The 12,376-nt window shown below is 42.6% G+C and overlaps 1 protein-coding gene across 1 annotated transcript in view; it reads right to left on the bottom strand.

The window, feature by feature from the left end:
- ABCC4 (ATP binding cassette subfamily C member 4) overlaps nt 1-12,376 on the bottom strand; it is a 301,134-nt gene that overhangs the window by 145,497 nt on the left and 143,261 nt on the right. Inside the window, exons 15-19 of the mRNA XM_033177424.1 lie at nt 9,225-9,434; nt 7,450-7,590; nt 6,678-6,715; nt 5,848-5,942; nt 3,911-4,057 (exon numbers count right to left, since the gene is read on the bottom strand). Of these exons, the coding sequence (XP_033033315.1) occupies nt 3,911-4,057; nt 5,848-5,942; nt 6,678-6,715; nt 7,450-7,590; nt 9,225-9,434 (631 nt within the window). The remainder of the gene's footprint in view (nt 1-3,910; nt 4,058-5,847; nt 5,943-6,677; nt 6,716-7,449; nt 7,591-9,224; nt 9,435-12,376) is intronic.

The raw sequence follows: 12,376 nt of genomic DNA, 5'->3' as shown, positions 1-12,376 counted from the left end.
AGAAAGAAGAAAAGAAAGGAAGAAGGAAGGAAAAAAGAAAAGAAAGAAAAGAAAGGGAGAGAAAGAAAGAGAAAAGAAAGAAAGAAAAGAAAGAAGAAAGAAGAAAGAAGAAAGAAGAAAGAAAGAAAGAAAGAAAGAGAAAAGAAAGAAAGAAAGAAAGAAAAAGAAAGGAAGGAAGGAAGGAAAGGAAAGGAAAGGAAGGAAGGAAGAAGGAAGGAAGGAAGGAAGGAAGGAAGGAAGGAAGGAAGGAAGGAAAAGGAAGGAAAGAAGAAAAGAAAAGAAAAGAGAAAAGAAAGAGAACTGTCTCTTGTCATTCTAAGGCAGCACACTGGTTTGCCTCACATTTTATCCTGCTAACTTAAGATTTATCAGGTTAATGAAAGACCAGTAGATAAAAAGGTATTGTAATATATAAACAAAGACGAATTTCATGCAACCATAGGTGGGTTCGAAATGGAGAGGAACTTAATGTCTTGCATGTTGGAGAAGCGTGGCCTTCTTACAAACAGAAACTTCAGGCCAGGTGCGGTGGCTCACGACTGTAATCCCAGCACTTTGGGAGGCCAAGGCGGCCAGATCACAAGGTCAGGAGATCGAGACCATCCTGGCTAACACGGTGAAACCCCATCTCTACTAAAAAAGTACAAAAAATTAGCCGGGCGTGGTAGCGAGCACCTGTAGTCCCAGCTACTTGGGAGGCTGAGGCAGGAGAATGGCGTGAACCCGGGAGGCAGAACTTGCAGTGAGCCGAGATTGTGCCACTGCACTCCAGCCTGGACGACAGAGCAAGACTCTGTCTCAAAAAAAAAAAAAAAAAAAAAAAAACAAGAGAGAAAAGAAACAGAAACTTCACTGCTGAGAAGAAACACAAACCTTCCAGGTTTACCTTCCTCTTCTCCCTAAATGCAAATAAGTGAACTTGGGACCACAGTGGGGCAGTCGGGGCACCCTACCAGAAGGTCTGACTCTCTGAGTCAGCAGCAAGGGTCACCCATTCATTAACCACACGGACGAGGATCTGGGCAGAAGCATGATGAGGGGGATGGCACATCTGGGGTGGGAGCGGCCATAAAATAATGGAGAAGACATTTCTATGCTGCAGATCAGGCACTGAGAATATTCCAGCCCAAGGGCACTGGAGATGGGGATATGAGGGACGTCTAGCCAGACCCCCGGTGTGAGTCACCTGGAGTTTCTGTGCCACTTGCCATCCCAAGGTGAGCTTACTGGAAACTATATGCCAGCACAGGTCCTCCCCGTTTCCTAAATTTTCTACAATCTGGGAGAATATCAGGATGCTGAGCTCATAGGAAACTTCCCCAGGGCTCTTCTAAGAGCTTTCTTTTAATAACTAAGTATTCAGACATGCTTCCCAGTCTTTCTACCCTACTCAAAGAACACTCTGCAATTTAGGGGGCACAACATCATGCCAGATACCTATACACATTTCACATGTGTATTTAAGAGTACTGAGAAATGGGGCATGCCTGCCTCACTATCCTAGAGGGGAATTTTTATTTATATTATAAAGCTGGCTGGCTCCAGTGGCTCATGCCTGTAATTCCAGCACTTGAGGAGGCTGAGGCAGGAAGATCCCTTGAGCACAGCAGTTCGAGACCAGCCTGGGCAACACAGTGAGATCCCATCTCTTCAAATTATAATAAAATAAATTTTAATAATTAGCTGGGCATGGTGGCAGAGGCCTGTGGTCCCAACTATTTGGGAGGCTGAGGCAGGAGGATCGCTGGAGCCCAGGAGGTCAAGGCTACAGTGAGCTGTGATCACACCACTGCACTCCAGCCTAGTCAACAGAATGAGACCTTATCTCTAAATAAATTCTATATATACATATAACCATCGAAGCACATACAATCAGTAATGTGAATTCTGAGGCATAATTCACAGATTTTGTGTATCCTTCACCATTGTAAAAAGTACAAAAATGTTATCTAAATGAAAATTTTAATTCTACCATTAAAAAACTTTTAATTTTTAAATACAATTTTTTCAACATCTACCACTAAAAAAAAGTAAATAATTCATGACCTCTAAACGTTTTGGACAAAGTAGGCTTCTCTTTTGGGTACTTATTTGGGCTTCTATTTTGTTGAAGGAATAAAGTCATGCTAATAGATATAGGAGGAGGAAGCAAGATAAACACTCATGTGCTGCCGTAAGATTAGTGACCTCCAAGATTTAGACTGGGTCCCAAATCCCTGAATAATAAATAAATCAGCATGAGGAGAAGCCCACAGGTCTCGAACATGGAGAGGCTGGTTAATGGTAGTCATGAACATTCTGAGGCCTGTGATAACAGAAATGCAGTCCCACTTAATGCTCCAAACGTTATGACTGTAGTTTCAAATTAACTGGCAAAGTGGCGCGATGTTACAGCTGTAAGAGTGCAGAGGTCCTCCAATGACTTTCTAATAACAGCTGAAATCAGACCGATATTTGTGTGGTCTCTGCAGTTTACAAATCCTTGCACATTGCACCGTGCTTGGACTGAAAAGTTTTGTTAAATAAATCTACACGAGATGCTTTCCAGAATAGGCTTCCTTAATCTTCATGAAAATCATGTAAAACAGAGAGGGTAGGAGTAATTTCCATCCCACAGTGAAGGTGATTCAATTCAGAGATACATGACTTCACTGCCACTAACATTCGTTAGGCACTGACCATGTAGCTACACCCAGTTTCATGTACTAGCAATGTATTAACATGCTTAATTCTCATAAGATTTCAATTTGGTGGGTATGAATAGTATCCCCATTTTACAGATAAGAAAACTGTGACACAGAAAACTTCAGTAACTAGGACATGAGTATGAATGTAACTATAACCAGCTATAACAATTAGTAACCAGCACCAGGACTGATCCCAGGCAGTTAGTTTGAGTCCACACTTTGAACTACAGCATCTGCTTGGACATTTGCCTGTGTAATAGCACCTATGTGCTCTGGCCTTGGTCACAAAGCTAGTCAATGGCCAAGCCAAAGCTATGCCTGTGTTGTCTCCAGGCCCCCTCCCTGCTTCTGTGAGGGTAGCTATCATTTGCACAATGTCACTCAGGCCTCCCCACAAGTCCACTCAACTGACCAGGGTGGGGACGTATAGGCACAACTAACTCTCTCCCTAGGAACCCGGGTTAGGAAGGCTAGCCTCAGAAGCAAGACAGGTAAGAAGCCCATAGTGCAGAGGCATCAACCACTTGGAAACTACTGGGTATACTTGGGTATAGCTAGGAAACGAGCTACTGAAGATCTACATGGCAGGTTCAACAAAGTCTCTATTATAGAACCAAAAGTCTACTTTAAAACCACAGAGTTAGAAACTGTTCTTGAAGGGGAGTTTACGTTTTACCAATCTTGGCTTTTAATTAACCATGTATTGTCTTTCAGGGAAACCTCACAGTCAGGGTATGTACAAAAACCCTGTGGTTCCAGAAATGAATGGGTTTCCCAGTGAAAGAAAGAAATACACAGCCCGTCTCACATCAGAGCATTCCTGATTACAAAGACCCCTCCGAAAAACGGCATAACCTAACACTATGTAAACACAGCCAATGTTTTAGCAACTACTACATTTAAACATGTGTACAGGGAATGCAGGATGCTTCACTTGCCTCACAGCAAATGGATTCCTAGAGCATTCTGCAGAGTCAACATTCATTTATTTTTCCACACACATATAAATTGGAATAAAAGATTGTATGCCCCCCTCCCCACCAATATTCAGATTTTCTCTAGTAGGAGAAAAATAGCAGTGAAGCTTCTTGTAGAAAATAAATCAACATGCATAGTGATTTTCTTCCAAGCACCCCTTCCATTTTCAAAGACGGAAATGTAATCAGATCCTAAATGTGTTGTTAACAAGACATACTTACTGAGAAACTTCGTGTCAGACTTACCTATTGGATTTCTATCAAAGAATAATACTGGAGCTTTCAGAATTGACTCAAACATTTTGTTGTGCAAAGTTTGTGAAGAATTAACAAGGACGTAGAATACCAATAGAGATCTTGCTATGCCAAAAAGAACGGTAGCTACAGTTAAACCTGAAATAAAGAAATATCATTTAGAGAACACAGCATATCTCTGCATTTTCTTCAACAGTTGCTAAAGCAAGTCAGGTAGTTTATAAAGATGTTACTTAATTTATTCCATAAAGCATCTGGATTCTACAAAAGTATGACGTATTTACAAAATACATTGACAAAGAAGGATTAAAATAGTTTATTTTTCTCTCACTGAACGGAAACTGTACAGAAAAGAAAAATCAAGTGTACTATACAATTTCATTCTAGGCTCTCCTAATTCAGTTGCAAGTTCTATTAAAAACTCAGAAGTAAGATAGATAATCATGAAATGTAGTTGATCTTCTCCATATTCCAAATCTTATTATTTACATTATGTCCCATAATCTAAAAAAGGTGGTATGTTTTGATACCAACATGTGATATTAACAAGGAATAGGAGAAATGATTTACCTTTTCCTTGTAGAAAATGCCCAAGTAGCTTTAAAGAATTTAAAAATACCATATTAAGTTGCATGTGGAAAACCTCTTGAATAATTGAATTGCAAGAAAACACAAATTATATTTTAACATAAGATAATTAATCTAAATAAGCAACTAATCCCCCACTAAGTGTTTTACATAGACACAAGACATTTTTAAATGAATAAAATAAATCATACATTTTATTAAGACATGAATGAGGATCCATTATTCACATAGAAATTAAAAGAGCTTTCCTACATCTCTTAACTCACAATGCTCAATACAGTAGGGGTAACTTCTATAACAAATATTTCCCTTTCAGATGACATGTCACTGTTATTTAACCTCTGAAAGCAGCTCAAATTCCTAACTCCATCAACAGGCATTATCCTTAGCCTGTCATCCTACACAAACATAATAGAACCGATTTCCTTCTTCCCTTAGTTTTCACATAGTCCGTCAATTTGGAAGGTAAACACCTAACGGATTCAGATTTCTTAGCAAGCGATAGATGAAATAAACACCAAATTTCACTGAGTAGGTTCGTCCAAAGATAACTCACTCTATCTCTGAGGAAAGCTTGTAGGAGCATTTCCGGTGGAAATATTTAAAATTTTAGATGAGGATTTCCTTTAAACAGTATGTAATGCTACATACATTTTAAGCACTCTTGTGAAAACAGAGTGCGGTGTTAATATTAGTTTGGCAAGCCAAATGTTAAGTTAATCACACAGTTGGGGACGCGATAACATTGTGATCTCAAGGTAAGAAATAGAAGGCGACCTAATTCCCAGACACTGGATTCTTCCCTGCTCAGCTTCCCTCTTAAGTAATTAGTGAAGCCCAGGAGATGAGCAGTGCTGAAGGGAGCTTTGCATACCTGGGAGGGAATAATGCTTTTATTTTGGGGACCTTGCTGCCAGAGGATTTCATCCAAGTTCAATAAAAGCCAGGGTTTATTTAGACAGAATTGGAACAATCCGAACCACAGGGTGGGGATCCGTTTCTAATCCCCCTGCCCATCCGTATAATGATATAAGATTTAGCTAAAGCAACCTATTAGAATAGACAATAGCCACATATTTCCAGTGGCTGATTTTCTGAATGCTCAATCCTGGTTTAACTTTCAAAATCCAGTACAGAGCAAATTAAGAGTCTTCATTCAACCTCTTTCTTCTAGTAGATTTTTAAAATAATTATTCTAATTAATTCACAGAGTAAATTCGACTGAGACTCCTAATCTGTTAAGACATTACTGAATTACTCCTGGAAGCCCTAGTTACTCACACAGGCTCATTGTAAGCACCTCAGCCTCTCATATAATAGACCAAATGATTCAACTTTACCTGAATAAATTCCTAAGTACCAGTTAAGATCTAGCTTCTTGGTTACATTTCCTCCTCCATTTACAGTGACATTTAGCGTACTTTGTTGGTTTGCCCTATGGAACATGGGGAGAAAAAATATTAAGCTATATATGGAATTTAGAGAAATACCTTTTTTTAAAAAATGAACCACAATTTGGGAGAAATGCTTCATGCTGGAAAATGATTCTCAGCTCATATAGTCCTGTGTGTATCTACCTCATAAAAATTCAATTTAAATCACAACTTTCAGTTCCCGAAACTGTCTGTGAACATGATGCCGCAGATCAGATATGGGTGGAGACCACCACAGGTTACACTCCACCAGCAAGCACTCTAACTTTTCTTCCAGTAAACTAAGTGAGGATTAGAAGAGAAGGATCAACAAACATCTCCCCCTAACTCTACGGAAAAGCGAGTCTTCTTTTCTTTTTTTTTTTTTTTTTTTTTTTTTTGTTTTTTTTTTTTTTTTTTGAGACGGAGTCTCGCTCTGTCGCCCAGGCTGGAGTGCAGTGGCCGGATCTCAGCTCACTGCAAGCTCCGCCTCCTGGGTTTACACCATTCTCCTGCCTCAGCCTCCCGAGTAGCTGGGACTACAGGCGCCCGCCACCTCGCCCGGCTAGTTTTGTGTATTTTTTAGTAGAGACGGGGTTTCACCGTGTTAGCCAGGATGGTCTGGATCTCCTGACCTCGTGATCCGCCCGTCTCGGCCTCCCAAAGTGCTGGAATTACAGGCTTGAGCCACCGCGCCCGGCCTAAAAGCGAGTCTTCTTATTGATGTTTGAGTATTTCATACGTCAGAAATAACTTACCAGTATGAAAGCCACCAATCTTGAAGAACATAGGCAACCTAGGAGGTGAGAAACAACAAAGACAAAAATCAAACTTGGGCATGACTTACCAACTCAAAACTCTCAATCGCTAACATGGACAATCGAAAGAAAGCCCTCAAAGCCGGGTGTGGTGGCTCATGCTTTCAACCCCAGCACTTTGGGAGGCTGAGGCAGGCGGATCAACTTAAGGCCAGGAGTTCAAGACCAGCCTGACCAACATAATGAAACCTTAGCTCTACTAAAAATACAAAAATGAGCCTAGCCGGGCATGGTGGCACATGTGCCTGTAGTCCCAGCTACTCCGGAGGCTGAGATAGGAGAACTGCTTAAACCCGGGAGGCGGAGGTTGCAGTGAGCCAAGATCGCGCTACTGCACTCCAACCTGGGCGACAATACAAAACTCCGTCTCAAAAAAAAAAAAAAGAAAGAAAGAAAAAGAAAAAAATAGAAAGAATAAAAAGCTCAGAGAACTTGCATAGTTCTTCCAGCTCAGGTCTGTGCTGAGCCCAAACTCCCAGATATCAAGAACTCAAGAAAACGCACGTTCCGTTTTAAAATCATTGAAAGATACCCTTTTTTTTTCGCAGAAGGTCTTTGTAATGGGACACCACTAGGCAGCCCTCACTTTGTTCCCCAAAGCCAGCACATTTCAATTTAGATCCCAAGTGAACTGCAAGATGCAGTCATAATAGCATAAACATAGGTACTGTAAATATCATTTTGAGAGCACAAAACAAATGTCATTATTTACCTGAGCTGCAGTGTTTAGGAGAATAAGGAAAATGATGACAATCCAGTGAGCACCAGCTCTGAAGTAATTCTTATAGGCCTGAAAACCAACTTTTCCTTCAGAACGGTTCTCCTCTGAGAGTGTAACCGCGACATTCTCCGTCTGCAAAGGAAAGGGTGGTAAGAGACAAAACCGTATACAAAACTGTTCCCAAAGATGACAATGCACTCTGTTGACAAAGCTGTGGGGAAACAGGCAGAAGTCCAAATGATCCATCGCCTGTGGGGAAGGATGTGGAAATATCCAGCCAAACTATACATGCACTTACTTTTTATTTATTTAATATTTTTTGAGACGAAGTTTCGCTACTGTTGCCCAGGCTGGAGTGTAGTGGAGTGATCTTGGCTCACTGCAACCGCTGCCTCCTAGCTAGGTTCAAGCGATTCTCCTGCCTCAGACTCCTGAGTAGCTGGGATTACAGATGCCTGCTACCACACCTGGCTAAGTTTTTTATTTTTTGGTGGAGACAGGTTTTCACCATATTGGCCAGGCTAGTCTGGAACTCCTGACTTCAGGTGATCCTCTTGCCTCAGCCTCCCAAAGTGCTGGGATGACAGGCATGAGCCACCACACCCAGTTACATGCACTAATCCCTGGACTCAGCCATTCCACTTTCAGGGTTCTACTAGAGGTAAGGAAATATCATTTGTACATTGTGGCGTGGCTTGCTGGAAGGATGACATCAGAATGTCCAGCACTTACCTAGCACATCCAAATTCAAGTATACATACGGAAACTTGTTCCAAAATCATATACAGAAAGATATGGAACTCTCAACTGCATCACTCAATATGGAAACATAAAAGAGCAGAAGGTCAAAACATGAGCTCAATACAGTAACTGGGTTCAAGCAGTGAGTCTGAGTAACCAGAGTTTGGAAAGCAAGGGATACCATATGATCCTAATCTATTTGGTTCCTGAGTTTCAGAAACTGACTCCTGAGAATTTGGCATGTGAGGGCCTAATCTGAGTATCTGCAAGAATCCTTCAGGCTCCTGGATTTGGATAGTGAGGGTTTGCGTGGCAAGGAATATCTATGTTTTTAAGTGAGCTCTGGTACATTTCTGCCTGGAGGGCTTAGAAGGCATGAGATTCACATACTCTGAGGATGTACTGAGCAGCTCTATGTTGGCCACTGGGAATACCAAGATGAGTAAGATGCAGCTCCTACCCTTGAAAGGTAAAGAAGGAAGATGGGCTGCTGTGTGTCAGGAACTGTTGGGTCTTTGCACGTGCTACTTCTGGCCTAACATAAACCATCTGACAACAGGGCAAAATATCTCCATCAGCCACATGCGGCACTAGAACATTCCAACATATAGGAAAAGTGGCTAATTTCATGTGGCCCACAGCAGGACTTTCTCTAAGGCGGTCTTCAAATTATGCCTCTGGATGCAAAGAGAAGTCGGGGGTCACCAGACTAAGTAGGACTTCACTACAGTAAATTCAAGAATTGTAACATTAGTGTGAGTCACACACAGCTTGGGACTTGCACCAGCACACACACCTGCTACTCATCTCCATGACATTCCCCAGCCTACACGCAAAGGATCACTCCAACCAGAGTGGTTTGCCTTGGTTCTGTTTTAATCTACCAATATCATGGAATAGGGCCTTGAAACCACAGAATCTACTTTGGGACAAAAGATGATGCTTCAAACAGAGGAGACCGAAGATCCATAAGGCCATTAGCAGTCAACAAAACCAGGCCATGTTGTAACAGGAGGTAAACTCACATCTTGGGTCTCCACAGCACCATCTTTCAAGGAGGGTCTAGAAGATTGTTGAGACCAAACTGAAGACTCTGAGAAGGTGCGATTCCTCAGTGTGGGAGTTCCTGGAACTGGAGGTTGTTCGCTTTCCTCGTTGTCCTTCTTCAAAAGGGAGCCAAAATCTACACCAGATTTTAGGAACTCAGTGTAAGTCCCCTTCTGCACCATTTTACCCTAAAATAAAAATAAAGAATTTCAGAGAGATACATTTGCAGGTGATAATGTTAACCTAATCTAATTCTAATCCAGAAAAGGTAACTGATCTTAAATTATGATTATATTTAGGTCTGGAATCCTAGTTGACAAATCTAATACAATTCAACCTGATACACAACCGGGTGCTCTGTTCTCAGCCAGAACCCGTGTTAGGTACTGAAGAATATTTTTTAAATGGTAATAGTGTGTTGCAAATGGCGATCATTATCACATAGATGCTGGTGACCGTATCAGTAGTCTTATTACACATGAAAAACTGAGATAAGCCTTATGCAATAAGAATTGAAGGAATGAGTAAATTGAGAAGGATATTCCAGGAGAGAAACCTAACACTGATAGGAACAGGCATATCTGCACAGGTAGGAAGCACTCCACAAGCCTCCACTGGCCATGGGCCCTGTTGGAAAAAGGTGTGAGAACCAGACTTGGACACAGACCCCATGAGCTGCACCTTCATGGTCTTTACTCTAAAACTGCCCCACAGGCCAGGTGCGGTGGCTCACACCTGAAATCCCAGCACTTTGGAAGACCAAGGCGGGTGGATCACCTGAGGTCAGGAGTTTGAGACCAGCATGGCCAACATGATGAAACCCCATCTCTACTAAAAATACAAAAAAATTAGCCAGGCACCTGTAATCCTAGCTACTCAGGAGGCTGAGGCAGGAGAATCACTTGAACCCAGAAGGCGGAGGTTGCTGTGAGCAGAGATCGAGCCACTGCACTCCAGCCGGGACGACAAGAGCAAAACCGCATCACATACATACATACATACATGCATGCATGCATACATACATAAATGCCCCAAAGACTCAGGGAATTCCTCAATGAAAATTCAACATTCCATGGGACACCTCCTTGCACAGTTTTCTCTCCTTACAAAGTTATAGAAAATAATGTACAAATATCTTCACTATTTGTGTACCCCATGAAATGAGATACCTCATGAAATGAGACCCAACTGATTTCCTCAAACAGCAGCAAACATAATATTAGGCAAACTCCCAGAATACAAAACAAATCAAAGGAGAGGAGCTACTGGCTAAAGCAAGTCAGGTGGGGGAAGGTGGCCAGGACCCTCCCTGCTACCCCAATCCTCCCCACCCCCAAAAAGGCGGGTCCACTGAGGAAAATCCAATGATACCTTGGGCCCTCTGGACCAGTTTGATAACCGGAGAATTCGAAAATGCTTCATCATACATTGAGTCTTCTTCCACACAGGAGGTAAAAGTGACACACCCAGTTTGATGAAATGACCACTTTTCACATAGTATCTGTAACACGCACAAGGAAACTCCTACTGGTACTAGGATGGCAATTCTCCTCAGAAGCCAAGTACTGACAAGCAATGCAGAGTGGGTTCCGAGGGGGCAACCGTGCTCTGTCTGCTGTTAGGGAGGGGGCTGGGACGACAGCAAGAACGGACACAGTCATCCTGGGTGCCCACCAGTGGAAAAATGGTGTGTGTGTGTGTGTGTGTGGTAGGATCTCACTCTGTTGCCCAGGCTGGAGTGCAATGGCGCGATCTCAGCTCACTGCAACCTTTGCCTCCCGGGTTCAAGTGATTCTCCTGCCTCAGGCTCCTGAGTAGCTGGGATCACAGGCATGCGCCACCACGCCCAGCTAATTTTTTTGTGTTTTTGGTAGAGACAGGTTTTCACCACGTTGGCCAGGTTGGTCTCGAACTCCTGACCTCAAGTGATTCCCCCCGACACCTCGACCTCCCAAACTGCTGGGATTACAGGCATGAGCCACCGCACCTGGCCAAATGGTTGTTTTGGAGAAAGGTTATTCTGCCACCCACAGATTTTATTCTAATGTACCAGCATTCAGGTTTTGCCACACTAGTCTCAGCCCTCTGCATAAGAAATTAATTATTTTCAATTTTGAGGAACCCAGGCTCCCTATTCCTGGGGGAGTGGGGAAGAGCCAGCACACAGAACTGCTTCTGAAGAGGCAGCAGTTCTTCCTTCGATAATCCTCTTAAGGGTGAGAATTCACTTGCTGGGACTTCAGTGGACACATTCCTCACTGTTTTTCAGCAGCAAGGAGGGACTTACACACAAAGACTTGCAAGAGCTTTGCTATCATTATATACCCCATTTGTTGCAATAATGTGAAATTTATCTCCCTTGGAGAATGGTGCACATAGATCTTATAAAATATAATTAACACTCATTTTTGTTACTTCCATCATTTTATTAAGAAATTGCGAGAGGAGAAACATTAAAACATTTGAAGACACTTAAGGGGGTTTCAGACCTACAATGAGGAATTTGACCAGGGCCTGGAACAGAGCAAGGGTTAAGGACCAGGTTACTGAGGCGAGAGGCAACGAGCCAAGGAGTGATGCATGAAACCACCACTGGGCTGAGAAGTTCTCACTAACCTCCATGTCCCCGGCCACGCTAGCTCTTCTTGGTTGAATGGTGACCCCCTGAAAAGATATGTTCAAATCCTAAACCCTGTTACCCGTGAATGTGGCCTTTGTTTTGTGAAACAGGACCTTCACAGATACAGTCAAGACAAGATAAGGTCATACTGGACTAGAGTGGGCCCTAGGTCCAATGAATGATGTCCTTATAGGAAGAAAGCCAGACAGACACAGCAACAATGCCACGTGACAACAGAGGCAGAGACTAAAGGGCTGCACTGCCAGCCAAGGATCAACTGTGCGTGCCAGCAAAACCCCAGAAAGTGGGAGAGGCGAGGAAGGATTCTCCCCTGAAGCCTTCAGAGAGAGTATGGCCCTGCGGACACCTTGATTTTGGACTTGCAGCCTCAGAACAGTGAGACAAAACATTTCTGTTGTTTTAAGCTGCCAAATGTGTGGCACTTTGTTCTGGCAGCTCTAGGAAACTGACACACTAGACCAAGCCCTTATTTCTGTCTTGTGAACTACT

The sequence above is a fragment of the Trachypithecus francoisi genome, unplaced genomic scaffold (assembly GCF_009764315.1).
Source record: "Trachypithecus francoisi isolate TF-2019V2 unplaced genomic scaffold, Tfra_2.0 Lachesis_group18, whole genome shotgun sequence".
NCBI classification, from domain to species: domain Eukaryota; kingdom Metazoa; phylum Chordata; class Mammalia; order Primates; family Cercopithecidae; genus Trachypithecus; species Trachypithecus francoisi.
This window is presented reverse-complemented; position numbering and strand designations above follow the sequence as displayed.